Raw genomic sequence first — 21,853 nt, 5'->3', positions numbered from 1 at the left:
CCACTGCTGAGCCAGCTCGCTCCCTCTGCTCCACGCCCGAGCCGGGCTGGTGGAGCTCCCGGGGGAGAGGGTGGAAGGCACCACGACGGCGCGGAGGGGGTGCGGCAGGCGGGGGGAGTGGGGAATGCGGCAGCCGGTCCCCCCCGCGCCCAGCCCAGCCCCCCGTCACCCCCCCTCCACCTCCAACCGAATGGTTTGCTCCGAGCGCCCTATTTAATCCCCGCGACTGCAGCAGCGCCGGCTCCCTCCCGGTCCCCGCCTCGGCCCCGGGCTCCTAAGCGGCTCGGGGGCGCCCTTTCGGTCAGTGGCGTCGTCTACCCCCCTCCCCAGCTCCAGCCCCCAGGGACCCAGGCTCGCCAGCGCCCTGCCAGGGAGCCGGCCGGGAAGCGCGATGGGGGCCCCTTCCGCCCTGCCCCTGCTCCTGCTTTTCGCCTGCTGCTGGGCGCCCGGCGGGGCCAACCTCTCCCAGGACGGTGAGTGAGGGAGGGGGCGGCGCCAGGGGAGGTGGGGAGGGGCCGGGGCGGGGGCTCCGACCGGCGGAGGGGGCGGAGGGAGCCCGTTGGCTTTGTTTGGAAGCGGGGTTCGAGTCGCCAGCCGCTCCTGATACCCTGTGTCTGTCTGCGAGCATCCGTGTCTCTGTGAACCGTGGGGTGTGCCGCGTATGCCCCCTCCTTGTACACCGTCGAGTGTGTCTGCGTGTGAAGTCGCAGATTTGGGTCTGTGACAAGCCGCCCGGGGTCTGGTTGTGTTGCTGTCCGTGTGCGTCTGGGTGTGCGCGTCTGTGTTGGTGTCTGGCTGCGTTTCTGTGTCAGTATCTGTGTGTATGTCTGTGTCAGTGTGTGTTGGGGGCGGAGTGAGATTTGTCGCTGTTTCAGTCAGGGCGTGTGTCGGCTGTTTGTGTATGTATGTCTGGAGGGGTTGGGTAGCCAGTGCGGTCCCCTGAACTGCTGTATGCAAACATTCCTGCCCCCCCGACCGTCCCCCCACCCGCGGCGGAGCTCCAAGTGGGCACGGAAGGGGGCCTGGGTGAGGCTGTGGAGGGGGGCGTGGGCAAGGAAGTGGGGGGCTTCTCTCTGGAGCAAAACAACAACACCGGGCGGAGAGGGCCCCCGGATGGCAGTGTCCCTAAGGGTGGCAGAAGCTGGGAAAAGAAACCCAGACGGGAGCGGAGGAGGGGGAGTAGCGGGAGGGAGATTGGGCAAAAGGAAGACTGAAGATATTTGGGGAGGAGGATGCATGGAAAACCCAAAGCTTTCCTGGGCTGAGAATTGATTTTCCAAATTTGAGGTAAGGTGTCTCGCCTAGCCCCCTCTGCTTCAGTCAGGAACTCAAACCTTCTTGGGTTAGTCATGGTAGAGAAGTGAAAGAAGAGAGTGGGGGGAGAACGGAGGCGGGGCCAGGGGTGAGGGGGCTAGGGGCCCCCTCCCGCCCTGGACCGGGCTATGTAGGTCAGCGCTGTGGGGCACCTCAGCTTTCTTAAAGGTTGCTGACGCTTAGTGGGGTGGCAGGGGACAGTTTGTAGGGAGACCGGGAAGAGAGGCACAGCTCAGAGCCTCAGGTCCCTGGAGGAGGGAGGGCAGGCGGTGAAGGGTCTAAAGGAATGCATCCTCCAGTCTCCTCCGCCCCTGGCAGAGGCGGACTGGCTGGGGGAGGGGAAGGGGGACCGGGACCTCTGCGGAGCCAAGGGATGTGGGGAGAGTGAGGGGGAGGGTGGTGGCCTATGCCCGGCCAGATGCCAACGAAAAACAGAAAGAACCGCAGGGGAGGAGAAAGGGGAGGCGGCTCCTGGGCGATGGACCCAGTGGCCAGCAGGGATGGGCACAGGGCGGGGCGGGGGTGGAGAGGGGAGGGGTTGAAACTGGGGAGGATGATGTAGAGAATTTCATCTGAAGGAAACAGGCGAAGAGCCAGGGTGCTGGAAGAATACTTGCTCCATCTCCCCTGACCTGCTCCCCAAGTCCTATCTCCATCATGAAGAAGGAGCTTCTGGTGTTACGGGGACACTGGGCAGCTTGCAGGCTGGCTCCTTCTACTCTGTATCCATTCACACTCCCCAAGGGAGTTCCTACCCAAGTCACCACAGGACAGAGGCCCCTTCTCTCCCCTGTGTGGAACCCCCCTTCCCCTGGATGGCTGTAATGCTGACCCTACTCACTGAGGAGGTGAAGAGAGTCTAAGTGCAAGGCAAAGGAGAGGTTGCTGGGTGCGGTGCACGTACCCAAATAAGGACTCTCTACTAGGCCTTGACTTTCACCTGCAGCCTCTGGCCTTCCCATTCTGCTACCTGTGTTTAAGAGAGACAAGTGTGACCCAAACTGCCTCTGTTTGGCAATGGGAACTGATGGGGCAGGCTGGAACCTCAACAGAACGAAGTCATCCCAGAAAGCTGTCAGCTCTTCAACTCTAGGATATAAACAAACACAGGAGAAGAGAGTAATCTGTATACTAGCCAGGTCTTTCTTCACCAACTGCACTCTTCTTTCTTAGTCCTCAATCTGGGGGCTCAGCCCCTACTCAGGCTTAAGATTTAGAGGAAAAGAAATGATTTATCCTTATAAATATATATATATACCTCTCATAGCAGTGGCTTGAGGGAAGAGTGGTAGCCAATACATTTTGAGTGGAGAATGTCTGGAGGAGGGATTGAGAATTTGGAGATGGCTTAGAAGATCTGTTCCCAGAAAAAAGAGTCAATCAAGTATCATTGTCCTTCTGGAGCATTATCGGTCCTGACAGTGGACATATGTCTGGTCGTAATGTCTCAGGATGCACTGATGCACAAGAGACACAACCATGTACCATCTTCTATCCAAATTAATTCTACTTCCTAGCTTTGGGATCAGAACAGGCCCACTCTGATGTGGGAAGCAGGTGTATAGATTTAATACCCCCGGGGTGGTGGTCCTGATGACCATTCTGCCCAGGCTCATACAGAAGGTGTGTCTAGGACCCCTGACTTGGGGTTCCGGAGGGCCCTGGGCAGGGAGCTCAGCAGCAGCACACAGCTCCCTGGAGTACAACATACACTTTTTTAGATTTCATCAGACTGAACAGAGATTGAGAGGCTGGAGAAGGGCAAACAATTGTTATCTGAACCTGACCATTAGTGCCGTGGTTTGAAACTCAGGAATGGTTTAAACATTCTGAGTGAGCCACCTGCCCCTTCCTTCTCACATTTCTCCTCTAGTGTTGGCAGAAGTTGGCAGTTCCAGGTTTGGGGGATTACAAGGCCCATGAACTTAATGTATCCTGTGGTTGTCTCTCTGGTGAGCTGTTCGACATTCAACATTGCGACCAACCTCCCTTGGTTTTCCTTTTTCAAATTTTTTCCAGCACTCTGTGAGTTGATCTGGTACAGAAACAGACAGGTGGGCAGCTTCCCTTTCCTTCAGATCAAGATATAGCAGTTTAACCTTGGAGTGCACTGCCTCACACATGAACCTCTTTCCCTTCCCAATGACCTTCTGTCCACTGCCGTCCATTCTGCAGCCCCCTGGCCAGCTGCCCAGTGTAGAGATCATGCCCAATGTGCCGGAGAAGTCCAGCAGGCATTCGCTCTAGAGCTGCCCACGGATCTGCCTGGCAGACCTACTGCACCCAGTTTCTTTTCCTGGTTGCTGCTGTAGCTGTTCTCATTCTGTTCTCTTCCCAGTTGCAGCTGGGAATCCTTGGGAAGGAGATGCTCTCCCTCCAGACGTGGCATTTTCTGGCACAGAGAAGCTGGAAGTATCAGAGACACTGGTATCATAGAGTTTAGTTAATTCCATACAGAACCAGTCTGTCTGATGTGGGACCCAAGCTGTACATATCAACTGCCTATTCCAGCAGTTACACCAAAGACTCTGTCCTGAGTTCTCCCTGGGGCTTGGCGGCACTGCTGGGCTCGGTAGTTCCTCTGGCACAGTGGTTTTCTCACTTTTATCTTTAAAGATGTGAAGGTTCTTTATCAAATAAATGAAACAGATCAAAGGAAAATTACTCTTTTTGAAACAGATAAATAAGTCCTGAAACCCTCCTGCCCTTCTTCTTGACTTCCCCTGTATTTCCCCTAATCCTTAAGGCACAGAGGTTCTGCTACATACAGTTTGAAATCCTCTACCCTAGACTGACAATAAATGAGACAGTTCACTATCCTTAGGTTCTTGTTCTCTCTCTTCCTCTCTCTCCTCTTCCAACTGAGCAAGAAAGGAGGTCCAAATCTAATTTCAACAATGCCTTGTTGGAGACAGTCACTATTCACTTGAAGAATGACTCATAGTTCTGCAGCCATAAAATTCCACAGATGGCATCTTTTTGGTGTTCTGGTCACTCTGAAACAGCAGACCAGGTCGTTGTGCCATTGCTCTGAAATTCTGAGATGTGATTTTGGTACCCCTTGCCATCGCTGCTTTCTTGGAGTCCAAATAATATGTACTGGAATCAAAAGCTTCTTGTCCTTAGGTCACAAAAAATAACCTAAGGGAAAAACCCTCACAGTTATAATCACAGAAATTAAACCCCAGGGGCTGAAGCTAGTCACATTCTTTGTTGTTTCCTACTCCAACAGAACCAAGTCAACAATCCCCTTTTTGTCATCTATTTCTCAGTAATGGAATTTTACTGAAGAATGGTAATCTAGGCTCCAGGTTTCCCATGAATGCAAGCTGTAGAATGCACCAATTCCTAACTGACTACTGAATGAAAAAGCCAGGGTATTAGGAAGTTTCGGTAATTATATCTTCTCCTTTCATCTTTTATGCTACAAGTTAACACTTCCCATTTCATCACTGGCTATAGGTCCATGCACTGGAACATTTTGTTTCCAAGATGAGGTCATGTCCTAGAGACCCATCCATAAACTCTGAGAATAGCAGTCCTCATGAGAATGCTTATAAGAGATAAGAGAAAAACAAACCACTAGAAAAAAAAAAAAGCCTGGAAAAGCAAGCCATCAGAAAAAGATTCAGGTCCCTAAGAACTCAGTCAAATTAAGAGCAAATACTCCATGTAACTGAAAAATAGGGAAGAACAAGTCTGGGATCAAAGACCTGCCTCTGTCAGCAGTAGAGATGATCTTTTACCAGGTCAGAACCAGCTGATGCTCAGGGATTTTACAACCCAAGTAGAAACCCAATCCAACCCTGTTCCCACAAGGAGATCCATCCATTCTAGCACCAAGATAGGAGTCTTGAACACATGAAACTGCTGAGATTTTTCTTTTTTACAAAATATAAGCTCATTAAGGCTATATATTCTTCACTGAAGCAACAGGCACTGAAAGAGAGAGCTATCTGTCCCTTTACCAAAATTTCCCTAAGTCTAAAGAGAGTCGCCAAATTTCCCAACTAACACAAAGACCTCTAAGTCCTGAGGACAATGCCCTTTTTACAAGGCATAACCCATTATGCTTTTCCATGTATGATCAAGATTGGGCTGTTCACATCAATTTGGGGTGCCTTAGAGCATTTGACTGACACATGCCATACCCTTTGTTTGTTGTTTAGTCTCTAAGTCCTGTCCCGCTCTTTTGCGACCCCTTGGACTGTAGCCCACCAGGCTCCTCTGTCCATGGGATTTTCCAGGCAAGAATAATGGAGTGGGTTGCCATTTCCTTCTCCAGGTCCCATACCATAGCTAACTATAATACACATTTTGGCTTCCTTATGTCTATTGTCTCTGAGGAGACACAGGCTTTGTGGCACTGTTTCCCACATTAAAAGATACTCTTAATGTCATTCATAATTGGTTGCAGCAAATCAAAACTCTCTCCACCACCACTGATTCTTATGTAATTTCTATAATTACTGAGGCTTATGTTGACAAACTCAGTCCGGTGGCGGTCCTCACTTTTTTAGCACCATCTCTGGGTTGCATGTGTGGTGTTCAAACAAAGTACTCGAGAAGGCCTTTGAGAGTAAATGATGGGTGTGGTGTGATCCTAGCAAAAGCCCTGATGTCTGCTCTTTCTTGTTGGATTGTTTGCGATCTGGCTGCCTTAACCCATGATCCTGGTTTTCCTGTTCTTTGTGGAACAAACCACAGGTGCTTTGAGCTCTCCATGGTGCTAGCCCCTGACGGGGACACTCCCGGCTCTTCTTGCTGCTCTCCGTGGTCCTGCTCCCCATCCAAATTCCTAATCTCTTTACTCTTCACAGTGCAGCCCTCAAAACAGGGATGGGATTTCCCTCCTCCTACCGCAAACACACACATGATCTTGGCTATGATTCCCGACTGGCTCTACCAGCAAGAGGGGAACAAGACCATCTGGAGAGTCTCCATAACCACCTAATCACCTATAGGAAGGGGATAGAAAAAACAAATAATTCTGAGGTAGAAAAGTGGTGTTTGCAATGTTCAGGAGATGAGGGCCTACAGTGACCTCAAATGGCCTCCAAAGAACCGGATGTTTTGCCATACATGGACTCATAGATTTAAAACAGAACTACAAACAGTCATGGCTTAGATTGAGACAGCATTGCTCATGTGGTTACCACATGCACACTATACATGTAGAATGCAAAATGAGTCCTACTCAGTTATGAGTACACACCTCTTAACACCACTCTGAGCCTGACAACCAACTCAAACTGTCCTGTCATGACGCTCATTTTCCCTTTCCCCTCGGCCTTAGCAGTAAACATAAAGACAATATCTAGGTTGGCACCTCAGAATAGATAATAGAAGAATGCAATATGGGAGAGGCATAGAAAATAAATACCAAATCCATGACTCATGTTCCTCATCATTATAGCCATCTTGTATAGACTAAATGGCCTTAATGTAACCATCTTATCCCAGAGTCCAAGTCCTTGGCCATATCTCAGAAGATGCATCTTTAAACTGGACTCTGCTACTCTTTTGGGTGATCTGCCAATAAGCTGATGACGTCAAGTGCAGCAAGGAGCCAAGAATGCTCAGCCCCTGCCAGTCTGAGACTAGACAGCCTGTTCCTCCCAACACATCAGAGCTATACAAGCTTCTCTTCCCCTCAGTGATGATTTCCGCCTGTCAATTCTGCATAATAGTTCATATAATAGTTAACACTTACGAATGACCTATACAGAGTGAAGCTGGAGAGACAGGTTTCCAGAATTAATTTCCAGTACCCCCCTTCCATTTCCTTATTTGAAACAAGGAGAAATTTCATTCCTCAAGGACAGGTAATGGAAGTGATTTATCTCCATGAGTGAGCTTTCAAGAAGACAGAATTAGGGTTATGGTAACAGCTGGAGTATCTCGCATCTACTCATCTCCCTGAGCCCCCTGTTCTCATAAAGAGCAGACATGTTTCTGAAAGGATTCTAATGCAGAGATTCCAGATTTTTTTTTCAATATGTGTATCATTTTTATGTGTGAGCGCTTACCTCTGGAATTCTTTAACCCTCTCATCTCACTCCATCTTTCTCCCAGAGGTCTCCAGGAGACTGATAAGAAAGCTAAATAACATACAGAACTAAAATGTTATTTTCTCTCAGGATTCATTTTTCCTTACCCCAGCTAGACCTACACTAATTGTGTATTGATTGCTAATTATAAGCACCTTTGGCTCATTTACTTCCAGTTCAGGGTCAAAAAAGGTCAGACATATCACCTCACCCGAGGGGAAAAAAAAAAGAAATGAAGGCTGGTATCTCAGCCATTCATCTCTAAGCTAACCATTACTTAGCCCTCTACTTCCTTCATACAGCCGCAGATATCAGCAAGGTAGAATGGAAAACTAGTCCTTCCAATACCAGGTTTTACTGGGAATATGCAGATCCTTGCTTCTTGCCTTCATTTTTTCTTCTGGGATCTAGCTCTTTACTTCCCATTTGGATTCTAGAATTCCAGCCAAAGCCTCAGAGTGAAAAAGCTTCAGAAGGTGAACTGGTTTATTGAGTCTCTAACTTAAATACCCAACCCTCCTTGGAAACCCAGCAAGAGTCTAACAAATACCTAGACGACAAGTTACTTGAGACTTAGCCTAGCCTAGGTCAGTCTTTGAAGAGCAAGGTTTTTTCATTATCATAAAATGAGAGGACTGTTTTACCATCTGCTCCTAATCATTTGTCCCTCCGCAAATGTAAACAAAGCATGAGACAACTGCACTCACTTGTTCTTACTAGTTCTTACTCTAGTTCTTAAGGATGAGATATTTCCAAACACATATTATATGTTTTCTCCACTCATCTCATCCTATAATCTCAACCAAATATAAAAACCACCATCACTAGCCCATGGGCCTCACACATTCTCATTTATCCTCATTTGGTGCTTCATGCCAACTCTCTTCTGGTTTCCAAGCCCTGGAGTCCAGTGTCAGTGACAGATGGACTGAGCTCAGCCCTGGGGAGAAGAGGATTCTGGCCCTCTCCTGGGGAGCCTGAGCAGGATTCTGAATTCTGCTTTGAGGAGAAACTCTGAGTTTAAACCATATGGTTTGCTGGACAGACGTAAGGGGTTCTGATTAATAACAGGCTTCTAAAAAGGACTCTGTATCTGGGTCATAAGAAAAGCTATGTTTATGACAGGAAAAAAAAAAGGAAAACAGAGATACAAAGAGTGAAAACTAGTCATCATGTGTGTGTTGAGGGACACGTGCTGAAGGGGGAAAAAAAGAGTAACCAGGTCGAAATATATATGTATCTTGAGGAACAGGATAGAATGTACATCCACATTAAAGATGAGACACTCAATGACAGTTTGAAGAGAGGAGAACTTTGGGATGGCAGAATTAATGACCATTTCAGGGACTGTGATGTCTGTAGGTTTGAAGGAATGTATCTGTCTCACAAAAGAGCTAAATTCCCAGGAAGGCACAGAATAAGGCTAATTGAATAATGTGCCACTTGCTGCAAAATACATTTTTAGGTGAGAAAAGTGAAGAGAAGAGACTAAATCTCAGCTGGGATTGGCAGAAGAGGGGGACCCAGAGCAGTGTGGGTGTGCAGAGCAGAGCAGTTTTTTCTCCTTGTGATGCTCCTAATCACTGCCCTGAACCTGTCATCCACACCCTGACTCTGATCACCCGGTGAAGGGAAACAGTAAAAACAAGTCAGTAAAATGAGAGCTGGCAGAGCCCCAGAATGCTCTCTTGCCTGACTTCTAACAAATTAAACTTTTCCACAGCATTGTAATCCCACCACACCAAGCCCTCAGCCTAAACTATCTACAGTGCGACATTAAGAGCAAAGGAGAATAAGATACAGCCTGTTGAGAAGGGAACTCATTCCTCTGTTCAGACAGGTTTTGTGGCTCTGGACAACTGGGAGCCAGGCTCTGGCACCTGGATGAATATTCCTTAGGGAATCTGTTCTTTACTTCTCCCCAGTGTTCCTGGGCTTTTCTGCCCATTCCCAGTTCCTGCTTCTCATGGCTAAACATATTTTCCAACAAGTTAAACTTAATTATGTTTTCATTTACTCCACACTGACTCTGTTATGTTTCCTTTCCTAAGTACTTTCTTAAGATGGGGCGATTCTTTCCCAATTCTATTACAGATGTGTGAGAGCAATTACATACACTTAGAGAAAGGGTATGGACTTCCCTGGTGGCTCAGATGGTAAAGCGTCTGTCTACAATTCGGGAGACCTGGGTTCGAACCCTGGTTCGGAAAGATTCCCTGGAGAAGGAAATGGCAACCCACTCCAGTACTCTTGCTTTGAAAATCCCATGGACGGAGGAGCTTGGGGCAGGCTACTATCCATGGGGTCACAAAGAGTCGGGCAAAGACTAAGCGACTTCACTTTCACTTTCAGAGAAAGGGTATAAAGTGCCTACACTTGGCTCAAGGGACATCTAAGAGTTCAAAATCTGGCCTCCTGACTCTCTGTTGCACCAGAACACAGACCCAGGTCATATCTGTCCTGCTTTCTGAGGATGTGAACATGGTGGGAAGGGAATGAGGAGATGGGGGTGAAAGGATGCTTCTAAAATGCTTCAAGGTTGGTTTCATGCCTGACCTTAGGGGCTTGCTTGAGAAGTAAATGGTGAGAGTCAACCCCCTGCACAGAACCTGTGCTCCCAGCAGCTCTTACAAAGCCATCCGCTCTGCTGTGTCTCATCAACCCTACCCAGCCTCTTAGTACAGAACACTAGATGCTTGTCTGGAGCACAGAGCCCAGTCCTGGAAGGCAGGAGCTAAGGCAAGGAAGGGGCTCTTTGGGGATTAGATCCCCTTCCTTTTTTTGTCTCCCCACTGCAGTTCTCGCTACAACACTGTGTTGGCTCCAGAGGGGCTTGTTTGTGTTGGGGGCCAGCCCGGGGCTCCCTCCCAGTGCTAATGCACTGGGAACACTGACTCAATAGCAAATCAAAGCAACAGCTGTCCCCACCTCCTTCTCTGCCACCCACTTCCCAGTCTCTGCTCCTCAGAATCTTAACTAAGTCTCTGAGGGCCCCCCCGCCCCAGCCTACTGCAAGCCCACTTCTGCCTCCAGATTTTTTCTGTCACTAGCTCAAGAATAGGACAAGCTCCTCTGCGGCTTTCTCCCGTCTAGTCTCTGTCTCCCACATCACAATCAGATTAGCATCCCCCAGCTCTCCACACAAATGCTAACACTCACACAGCCCACCCTCCTCATCACCCTTTTCATTCCTAAGGGCACGGAAGTGGCTTCAGCCCCATGGCCTCCTCTTTTGTAAGAATCTGCCAGGAAGATGGTGACATCTGTAGGGTGACATTATTCGCACCTTCTGCATCCTCATTTCACCCCAACTTCTCTAACCTGCCCAGCATTTAGCAGAGTTACTTCCCTGGAGGTCCAAAGTCCTAGGGTTCCTCACAGCAATGCAGAGGGAGATGGGAGGCAGGAAGAGAGGAAGTCACTGGAAGTCAAGTCACACTAAATGGTAACTTAACTTCCAAATTAGCTAGTGCCCAGGACCGACAATGAGGACAGAAGACTGGGGTTATGAACCCAGCTACCACTAACTGCCTATGTGACCACACTTAGAAGTTTCTAAGCCTCTGTGAACCTTGGTTTTTCGTCTTTAAAACAGAAAGTGTGCACTAGACACTACTTGGGATTTTTATCAACTCTAAAAGAACCATAGTGAAAGTGAAAGTCACTAAGAATCATAGTGAAAGTGAAAGTCACTCAGTTGTGTCTGACGCTTTGCATCTCTGTGGACTGTAAGCTGCCAGGCTCCTCCGTCTGTGGAGTTCTCCAGGCAGGAATACTGGAGTGGGTACCCATTCCCTTCTCTAGGAGGTCTTCCCAACCCAGGCACTGAATCTAGGTCCCCTGCAATGCAGGTGGATTCTTTACCATCTAAGCCACTAGGGAAACCTAAGAATCATAGATGGGAAAATATTTTGGGAAGAAAGAGGTGCAAGAAAAGAAGGTGAGGAATTACTGAACTTTGGTAGTGGAGTCAGAAAGGACATCAGTTACATTCTCATCTGGAAGACTCAAAATGATCTTAGGAATAACCAACTCTGGCCAGTAGGGGTCAGTAGGAAATGACCAGAATATGCGAACTGATTGCAGGGCTTTAGCAAACAGATATAGTTACTCATGGCATCTTAAATGTGGGTTTTTTTTAAAAACACTTGGATATGAGAAAACATTTGGGATAACTGTTTTTTGTTTGTTTGTTTTTTAGTGAAAAGAGGGTTAACACCACAATGTGCTTTTTGTTTTAACCTCAACCTCATACCCTCTGCAGGCAAGCTAGTCAACTAGCCAACTACCCTAAAGATCCCCTCCTCCTCATTCAGCCTGGAAAAGCTAAGTGCCACACCATTCCAAGGCCAGGAAACAAAAGCCTTTCATTTCTAACAACTGCTTAGGATGCAACCAAAAGGTGTCTGCCAGCCTACAATAATAAACCTGTTTGAGCCCAGATTCGTCCCTTCCAAACCTAAGTCTCTTGGATCACCTAACAGAATAAGATCCCTCGTTCTATAAAGATCCCTTGTTCTCTTGGCTACACTTTACCAAGCTACTGTGGCTAATCAGTATGTTAGAGACTCCTTACAGGGAAAGTGCTCTTTCCTACCCTATTCACCATCCAGTTTGACTTATATCCTGTACGCTCCCCCCCCCCCCCGCCCCCCTCTCCCTGCCCCAGGGAGAGTAAAGCAACGCCCAAAGGGTAGTGACTTCTTTGGGCTAAGAGGCTGTTGGGAGCCAGAGAGAAAGTAGATAAACAAGACTCCAGGAGGGAAAGTCAGAAAACAATAGAAATAACGGAGGGAAGGAGGGAACACTGAGAAGCTAAGGTCTCAGCAGCCCAGCCAGAGAGAGGGGTGGCGGGGGCAGTGAGCTGGAGAGGAGGCCGATCAGGAGGCAGGCAGCTGAAGCGTGACTGAGCTCTGAGGCTCTGAAGTGGATGTGAGCTGGAGCATACCTGAGCTGAGTGAGGAGATCCATTAGGGGATCATGTTGTCTGTGAGGGGACAGGAGCCTGCCCTGAGGAGCCACAGGAAGGGAAGTACACCTGAAAAAACAGACAAGCCATGATGACAAAATAACTCTTACCTCTATGGCCCCAGCTTTCTTTCATCTGACTGCTCTGTAATATTGGGAATAGAAGCAAACTGGGGACTTGGGGAAGACAAAGTTAAACAGGAATGTAGAGCAGGAAGTGAGAGAGAACATTTTGACACTCATGCCCTCAAAGTCTTCGACTAGGAAATTACACAGTGACTTCTGCAGAAGTAACGGAATTCCTGGCAACCCAAGAGCAAGTGTGAAAAATGACGTTTAAAGAGAGTTCTTTGTGACCAGGATGTTATGGTCTAAAGCTACGTAGGTCAAAGTAACTCCCTTCCCAAATCTTGGAGTTATGGATTAAATTGGGCCTCAGATGAGACTGGTCCACTTTCTTCCAAATTCAGAAGCAGACATTCACTATTAAAGAAAAATATGGCTCTGGGCATAAGGGAAGGATGCAGGCACTGAGTTCTAGTTCTGAGCTTGTCATGGCCACTCCCTTCAGAAATATATGTAAGAATCCATTACATAGCTAGGGTCAGGGAAGAATCAAGAGTGAGATCACCTGGCCGGGGAGCCCAGCAATGGGGGTGGGGAAACCCTTCTAAAAGTGGGTCCCTTCAGCATTCTGGGCCACAGCCCCCAGGGTGTTTTTCCCTTGGAGATAACACTCCTCCACCCACCTGCCATGGTAGTCGTGAGGAATAACAAGTAGGCTGGGATGAAGAATATTTTTAACTCTGGAGTTAGAGAAATGCTGAATCATCACCATCACCATCACCATCACCATTAACTCCTACTCAAGGAGCTGGCGTTCTCTATAATCTGGGGAGTGGAGCTCTGGACCCAAGCACTGCAAGGCCAGCAGTGGTTATGCAGGGAAGCTCTGTTCCCTTGTCCCACTGTCCCAAATGTGCACCTGTGACTTTATATATGGCCCTAAGGCCCATGCAGTGTGGATTCCCAAAACAGACAGGGCAGGGAAAATACATCAACCAAGCAATAAACTTTAAGCACATAAACTTCCCTACTATCATCACTTAAATTGGAAACATAATACATTTTTATTCATTTCAGTTACTCATGTATTTATTCAATAAATATTTATTGAGTACTTACTATGTGTAAGGCCCTGTACTATGGGTGAAAGACAAAATCACAGGTGTCAATGTATGCTTTAAAAGGCACATTAGTAAGTCTCCAGTTTCCACCTCTGCTTCTCTTGATATGAACAATCATTCAGAAGGAATCAGAGTGAAAGGACTACTTAGTCCTTTAAAATGCTGGGAGTCCTGAAGATACTGGAACTCATGGGTAAATAGGCCAAGCATTAAGAAAGGCCCCAGACAACTGAGAGCAAACAAGAAGGCAATCTTAGTTCATAGCCTAGAGCTAGAGTGCCATGAAAATGTGAGGGGATTCTGTTTTAACCAGACACATCTATTGCTTGCTTAACTGAAGAATCATCCCAGCTCTTTGAGGTGAGCCCCCAAAGGTATACATGAAGATGCACTAAGGAATCCAATTGAAAATATAACTCGGTGCGTATAAATCATACCAACACCACAAGCTCCCACTTCCAACTTGCTACACTGTTAATTTTTATCATATTGCAGGTGACTGTTGTGAGTATTGTTTAGGTGAACAAACCTTGGCTAGCAATGTAGGAAGGAATCTTTCCAACTATACCTTCTGCCCCCCACCACACACACAAAGCACATGCTTCTACAAAGGGAGGCAGTGTAGTGAAGATGTGCAAAAAAATGTCTGGGCTTTGTGGTCAGAGATATCTAAGTTTAAAGGCTGCCCTATCTCAGTACTTATTGGATCTATCATATAGAAAAGTTACTTAAATTTTCTAAGTCTTAGTTAACTCATCCTTAACATATGCATAATAATATCTATTAAAGGGTTATTCAGGCTTCTCTGGTGGCTCAGGCAGTAAAGAATCTGCCTGCAAAGTGGGAGACCTGGGTTCGATCCCTGGGTCAGGAAGATGCCCTAGAGGAGGAAATGGCAACCCACTCAAGTATTCTTGCCTGGAAAATACCATGGACAGAGGAGCCTGGCAGGCCACAATCCATGGAGTCCCAAAGAGTTGGACACGATTGAGTGACTAACACATACACACAGGTTATTTTGGAATAATGAAAACAGAGCACTTGGCTTGGATAATGACACATATAAGGTAATCAATAAATAGAGATCCACCCCCACCCCACCCCCAGCCCCAACCATCTTGTAACCTTCTAGAGCTTCAGCCTCTGGAATATCTACCATCTTCCTTGGTTCATTTCTTCCTAGCCTGTTTGATTTGCTCTTTCCTCTTCATGGGCATATGTTGAACCTAGTTACCCCAACTGAAGGTGTTCAGCATCTTTGATTCATTCATTAAGGAAATATTTATTAAGCACCTTCTAAGTGCAATATGCTCCAATAGGGCTGGTACCAAATACAGAGATGAATCAGATATCAACACTACCTGCAGAATTATTATAATTTAGGAGGGAAGCCAAACTTTTAGCTCAAAGTAAAGATTGATGCATAATTTAAGAAAAGCAGATAAAATGTTGTAACAACAACAACAAAATCAGAAATGATTTCCACCTGAGGCAATCAGGGAAGCCTTCTTAAAGGAAGCGCCACAAACAGGCTTCTAAGGATGGTTAGAGCTTAGATGTGTGCAGATGGGTGAGGGGCATTATCAACAGGGTGACTGTGGGAACGTGAACTTTGCTGTAAAGCAAAGGGTTTACAGAAAGAATTCCAAATAGCATCGTATGTCTGGGATATGGGCTGAGTGAAGTAAACAAGAGACAAAGCTGAAAGGCACGTTGGCATCAGACCACAGGATCTTGTGGATGTTATGTGCAGACGATGGGAAGTCAGTGGAGGTTTCTAAGCAGGGAAACGACATGACGTATATGACTGGAGCTCTCTCTGTTATCAGCTTTTCTACGTGAGTAACCTGGGCCTCCCCTTTCTAATGGGCTTATGGTCTCAAAGTCTACATTTCTGTCCAGTGACCCTGCCTGAAGAGAACTGTCACTATCTCCACTTCAAAGTGCATGCCACCTTTTCAGAGCACTCTCTTAAGTTCTTTCCAGTCTGAGCCCATTGAGGGAATTTATGCTGATGTCATAAACGATTGGCAAGATCTAAATCCAAAGAACAAGGCTTTCACAATCCAGGTTATAATTTATGCCACTTATCCATGTTTCTATGAATAACATTATATAATCACTCATCTGCTCCCAGGAGAGTGGCTATTCAGAATTTATCATTACAGGTGTACAGTTTTATAAAAACAGCAAGAAAACTTTCAGGCATATTAACAGACAATTCTCAAGAGGAGACAGGAGATCATAAGTACTTTGGAGAATTAAAGGGGAAAAGATCACCCCTCGCAGGAAAAAAAAAAAGAGCTATTTCTTAATGAGTTTCTTAAAATATAGCAAACCAGAATGAGTTCCTTATAAACCTACAGAGACAATGTATCAAGCATATTCCCAACATGCCATTTATTAGAGATTATTTGTTTAGTTATCAGACCCCTCAAATAAACGATTCAGTCTGGTTTGAATGACCAACATCATCATTTCACTTATTTATCCTATGCAGGAAAAAAAAAAATGCCAGCAAAATGCAGGAGGAGGGGAGGGATGAATGTAATGTAAGCAAGGAAAAAAGCAATGGAGGAGAAGGCCGAAAACAGCACAAATGGAATAAGGAGCAATAGAATGAAGACTAAATCCATGCTGTTTGGACAGAAGACATGCTCTGCCTGAGTGAGAATGGACATAGCAGAGTGCCAATTGTGACTGAATGAATTACCAGAGGCAATTAAATGTATTGAGGGCCCACTATAGGCTAAGTACTGAAGACACAAAGGTGAAAAAGGGAAGGCTCTTGCCCTCTTTACCAACTCAAAGTTTAGATAAGGAGGCTGATAACTAAAGAAAATTGCAATACAGTGGGCTGAAACATTGTAAGAAAGAGAAGCTGCTGAAAAGCTTTAAGAGCACCAAGCAGCAGGAGAAAGAGGATCCTTGAAAGGGGCCCTATTTGTGTGCCTTTAGGTAAGTCACTGAGCCTCTCCAGACCTCACTTCTAAAAAGGGACCCTATCTGGCAGCCTCTCTCTCAAGGTTGTTTTGACATGAATTCATGGTTGGAAGTCCACTCTGAAAACTGAAAGCATTTATGCCAGCGTAAGAGAAGGCTATTTTCTCCATTTGAGCAAAGGTCTGTTTAGTGCTTACTTTGTATACTGGGTACCAATACTGTAGGGTTGAGCACTGACCCCTCTCTGGCTTTCCTTGTCTCTCCACCATGCCAAGCTTTAGCACAACCAGTCTGGGTTCCCACTGAAGGACCCACAAACAGACTACTTGGAAAATACCATGAAACACTCACCAACTTCCAGTTGCCTCCATGCTTGAGGTCCACAGAAGATAGCAGGGTGAGAGCCTGGCCCCCGGGGAGAGTCTCTGAGCACCCTCGGCGACCTCATCCTGGCCGCCTTTCTTTCTCCCATCTTCATCTTTTCTGCCTCTCCTCATCAGCACTTTCCTCGTCCCCTCTCCTGTCGACTTCTACCTACTACGGATACTTTTTTCTGTTGTACTCCCCTTCCCCATTTGGGCATCAGCGCTTCTCCTGTTCGGGAATAGAGTCAAGTCTCCAAACTCCTGCAGGATGTCTGAGAAAGAGTGGAGAGCGACGGCGTCTCCGAGGCTGTCTTTAGAGCCCTCTCCGGAGGCTAGCACTCCTTCTAACCCCTGCTCCCTTCCCCGTCTGGCTCCCTTCTCCCCTCCCCCACGCCCTCCTGTCCCTCACCCCTCTTTCCCTTTGATTCGGCAGATCGCTGCCTCGTTCCCTTTCTTCTCGTGGACCCTAAGCCCATTTCCCACTTCTCTTTTTGGTCTGCCACCCGTGCCACCCCGTACCCTCCCCACCCCACCCCCACCCATCTTCCTGGATCCCACCCCCCTCTTCTCGTCCTTTCCTCTCCCAACCCCCACCTCCACTGGCTCCGGAGCCGGCGCAAGGAGGTGACGACTGGCGAAGTTCTGCCGGGACTCCGGCCGCGGGACAAGGAGCCCCTCCGGACTCTGCTCAGCAGCCGATGACGTCATGGAGTTTAGCGTATGTGATTGGCTACTTCTGGGTTTACGACGGGCGATCCCGGAGCGATTCTGCGAATTGATTTCTTTGTCCCTCTGCCCCTCAGGTTGAGTTGGGGGACTAGGCCATGGACACTGTACACTACTTCACAAAAGGGTTTAGGAAGAGAGCCGTGACTCAGGCCTTGGGCGTGTGTTGTGCCAGATGAGGGAGCAGAGTCAGTGATATAAAGTGGTGGGTGGGACTGAGTGCGGAGGAGGAAAACTTGAGAATCTGAACTCTGCATAGAAGGTAACAATCTGGGAAGGCGGGGGGCAACTTGCAGCCCCAACTATGGTCTCTTGTCTTCAGTGCTAAGGGTTTTTCCTTGAAACAGAGCTTGGGCTTTGGAAGCAGGCATTTAATTTCCAGTCTTTGTTCTTCTGTTTGTAGGACCTTGGGCAAGTCATTTCATTCTGTCTCCTCTCTGTGAGGTAGAAATGATAATACCAATATGCTTATTTAACTGGTTTATTTAAAGGATTAAATGGAATCTTCTAATTATTAAACCTGTCATTGCTTTAGTAGAGAATATGGTGTAGCAGAAAGAATCCTGGATCTGAAATGAAGAGCCTTTATCTTTCACGTTTCTGTATGACCTTCACCAACTCACTTTTAACCCTTGTGGGCCTCATCGTCCTCTTCTGTGAACTGGGAGAACTGGACCCGACGATCTCTAAGCTCACTGTTGGCTCTAACATTATATGATTGACTGCTAAAGCTTAGCATCCTCCTTAGTTCACCCTTTCAAAGAAGGACTTCACTTCCTTTTTCAAGACTCTAGTTAATCTCTCCCCTTTGTGAGAAGACCACCTTCTCTTAGGTACCCCGGTGAACGTGCTTTTCATAGGGGCCAGTCCTCTCCCCCATCCCCAGCAACGAAAGTACAGATCTCAAACGTCAGCAGCTTACATGTAGGGCTCATCCTTGATGGAGACTCTCTCCCCAGGCTACTGGCAAGAGCAGAATTTGGAGCTGGGAACTCTGGCTCCACTCGACGAGGCCATCAGCTCCACAGTCTGGAGCAGCCCTGACATGCTGGCCAGTCAAGGTGAGAATCCAGGCCCCCTCATCTCAATGTCCCTCAGTTCCCTCAGCCATTCTCAAATCATCTCTCACTCATGTTGCTTCCACCCCGTGTGCTCACTCCCCTCATTACCACACAACTCTTCCTCCTCTCCATCTGACATTTTAGTACTTAGTTCACCACCAACTTCTCTGGCACCTACTCCTCCTTCCCTCGCTCCAGTACAGAGACCTCTGTTTCCCCTACACCTTTTTCCAAAAATCAAATGATTCTGGGAGGACTGTATTATGCAGAATAAAGAGGATCTAGAAGGACACGATTGAGGTAGAATTCTTCAAAAGGAAAGGGACAATGGGATTACTAGTCAAAAATCACTATATGGTGAGCAGTAAATGAAAGACTTCCCAACCCTTCCGTTGAAATATTTAAGGAATATGTCACTTCCTCATTTATTCAGCCCACCCAGTCTCTGGCTCACTAATATCAGAGTTGTAGTTTTAGTTCTCAAGTTAGGCGATTACCTGAGGAGCATTCCAGAGAAAAGAGCACTGCCTTGCAAGTCAGGAGGATTCTAGTCCTAACTGGAACCATCGATCAGGGGCATGATCTGAAGCAATCACTTCACCTACATTGCCTCATTGTCTCCATCTGTAAAATGAGGGAATTGGATACCATGAGCCTTAAGATCCCTGTCCGTCCTAATTTTTATGAGTCTAAATGCTAAAACTGCCAGCCAGGCTTTGGGCTCCCTTCTGGAGACAGCCACCCAGAGCTGTTGGTGCTTGGTGTCAACGCTGGCAGGTCACTTTCACTCCTCAGGGGCCCCTCTGTGCCAGGAGTGCTCATTGAATATTCATTGAAAATGCAACTCTGGGGACCAAGAAAGACAGGAGAAAGCAGATAAAGAAGGGATAAGGCTGGTGCCATAGGGAGTGTGGGGATGTTTTAAAAGTGCTCAGTTAGGGAGTGTAGGAAGTATGTTTCTTTGCTTCCCAATCACAGATGACATTGCTGGTTAAATACCTTAGCAGGATAGAAGAAATTGTGTGGATGTTTCAGAAATCAGAGCTGGAAGGTCAGAGCTGTTGGGTCCTAGGAAGTCAGACCTGAAGATGAGGGAATCAGTACTGGGAATCATTCCATGCTGGGGGGCACATGGGACAATATTGGGTGAAGGAAGCAAGTGTCACACAGGCTGAGGAGCTCATAGCTCGAACCGGTTGGAAGGCATATTTGAAATTCAAAGGCCTCATCCATATGTTATCTTATTATCTTCTTTTGTTTAACTTGACTAAGGAGAGAGGGATTAGAAACCACGTCCCTCCATCACATCAAGGGAAAACTTTAATCTGTTCTTCTTTAAAATAACATCAGGATGGTGAGTTGGGTTTGTGTGTTGATTTGGGAAGTGGGTAGCACTGATACCGAGAGGAATATGTTAAGGGAGCTGATGACTAAAGGGAAGTTATTGTTGGAGGAATTGAGAAGTCTGTGTCAAAATGTTCCTGTTTTGTTTTGTTTTATCTTTTTTTGTTTGTTTATTTTGCAGTTTTATCAGCTAACTCTTGGGTAAACGAATGTGCAACCCAAGGGCCGACTTGGCCTTTTCTTCACCTTTAGTTTGGGGATTATTAGTCACAATTGCTTCTCCTGTTCTTGCTCTCATATGCAGGTGGTGGCAGGAAGGTAAAAGAGAATGACAGATTTGTATGTGTGTTTTCAAAGGTGAATGGTAGCACTCTATCAGAAAAGATACATGTGGAATGGTGTTTGTAGATTTTGGGTGCCTTTATTCCTCTCCATGTTTGTGGCCCTGTCAGTTCATTCAGCAAATATTCAACAAGTGGCTTTTTTTCTGTGCATTCAAAGCAAGAGGAAGTAAGGTCTGTCTTCCCCTATCCCCACCTTCACCCCTATTCCTTCCCCCGTGATGTGTTAAAAAGAATACAAAGACATGAGCCTTGGATGGTCGTAATTAGATGAGGTGGACTTTAGCCCAGAAATGGGTGGAGGGGTCAGCACTGTATCTGGAAACTAACCCTCTTCTACTCCTGCAGACAGTCAGCCCTGGACATCTGATGAGACAGTGGTGGCTGGTGGCACCGTGGTGCTCAAGTGCCAAGTGAAAGACCATGAGGACTCATCCCTACAGTGGTCTAACCCTGCCCAGCAGACTCTCTACTTTGGGGAGAAGAGAGGTAGTGTCCTATGAGTTATCTCCCTCCCATGGGCTGAGGAACGGGGCTGCAGAGCTGAGAGGAGATGTCCCTGCAGTCCAGAGGCTAAGAAACATGAAGGGAAGCTATTTGGGGAATCAACAGGCCATGGGCTCCTCAACTGGTTCGAGAGAAACTTCATTATCATGGCTCTGACCCAGGTCATGCATGGTCCTATAGGGTCCTGCCCAAACTAAAGGGCACCCCAAAGGAGCCCTAGAGTCGGCTGATGACAGTGTTGCCCCAAGGTAGCCCACATACCCAATCTACTTTTCTGAGTATCTCTAAGGCTACTGAGCCCAAGGGCCTAGGAAAGGGACTGAATATCCTAAAGACTGCTCAAACTCAGGAGCAGTTTGTTTTTCTTTTTTTCCCCTGCCCCAAACCATGCTAGACCCTTTCTCAGAAAAAAAAAAAAAAAAAAAAAACTGGCTGGGATTGGAAGATAAAGATGAAACGTGCCAGTAAAAGTCTTGCTTCCAATTCTCGCGATTTCCCCCAGCCCTTCGAGATAATCGGATTCAGCTGGTTAAGTCTACGCCCCACGAGCTCAGCATCAGCATCAGCAACGTGGCCCTGGCCGACGAGGGTGAATACACTTGCTCCATCTTCACTATGCCCGTGAGAACTGCCAAGTCCCTCGTCACCGTGCTCGGTGAGGCTCCCAAACCCCGATGTCTCCACGGCGTGCTTCCTTGCAAACAGATCTCCCTGGGTGGGCCTCTGAAGCAGCCTAGAGCCAAGCAAGTCTCCAAGCATGTTGGGAAAGTTCAGCCTGTGTTAATATTGCAATGTAATGAAATGCAAAGCGTGCTGGGTGTAATTCTCATCTTTTCTCCTTTACTTACTGTTTGCTCTGGGACAGACAAATCTTTAACTCTCTTCGAGCCTGAATTTCCTACTTATAACAAAAGGATGCTAGTGTCTGTTCCACTTACCTCTGATGACTGTGTGATGAGACACAAACCTGAGAAATATGTTCAGTGTATGATTTTGACTTCCAAGACAAGTACCCTCGTTGTCTGCATGCTCTCATCTTGACCCATG

General features: G+C 47.1%; 1 protein-coding gene across 2 annotated transcripts in view; it reads left to right on the top strand.

The window, feature by feature from the left end:
* The first annotated feature begins 202 nt into the window (after positions 1 to 202).
* CADM3 (cell adhesion molecule 3) overlaps positions 203 to 21,853 on the top strand; it is a 30,669-nt gene continuing 9,018 nt past the window's right edge. The window contains exons 1-4 of one of the 2 annotated variants that reach the window (XM_040230154.1): positions 203 to 473; positions 18,513 to 18,614; positions 20,648 to 20,788; positions 21,309 to 21,461. In XM_040230154.1, the coding sequence (XP_040086088.1) occupies positions 392 to 473; positions 18,513 to 18,614; positions 20,648 to 20,788; positions 21,309 to 21,461 (478 nt within the window). In that variant the 5' untranslated portion in view covers positions 203 to 391. The remainder of the gene's footprint in view (positions 474 to 18,512; positions 18,615 to 20,647; positions 20,789 to 21,308; positions 21,462 to 21,853) is intronic. The other variant, XM_040230155.1, reaches the window with a different exon arrangement.

Source organism: Oryx dammah, unplaced genomic scaffold (genome assembly GCF_014754425.2).
Source record: "Oryx dammah isolate SB20612 unplaced genomic scaffold, SCBI_Odam_1.1 HiC_scaffold_28, whole genome shotgun sequence".
Lineage (NCBI taxonomy): Eukaryota > Metazoa > Chordata > Mammalia > Artiodactyla > Bovidae > Oryx > Oryx dammah.
Note: the sequence above shows the minus strand (reverse complement) of the source record. Positions and strands in the feature narration are given on the sequence as shown.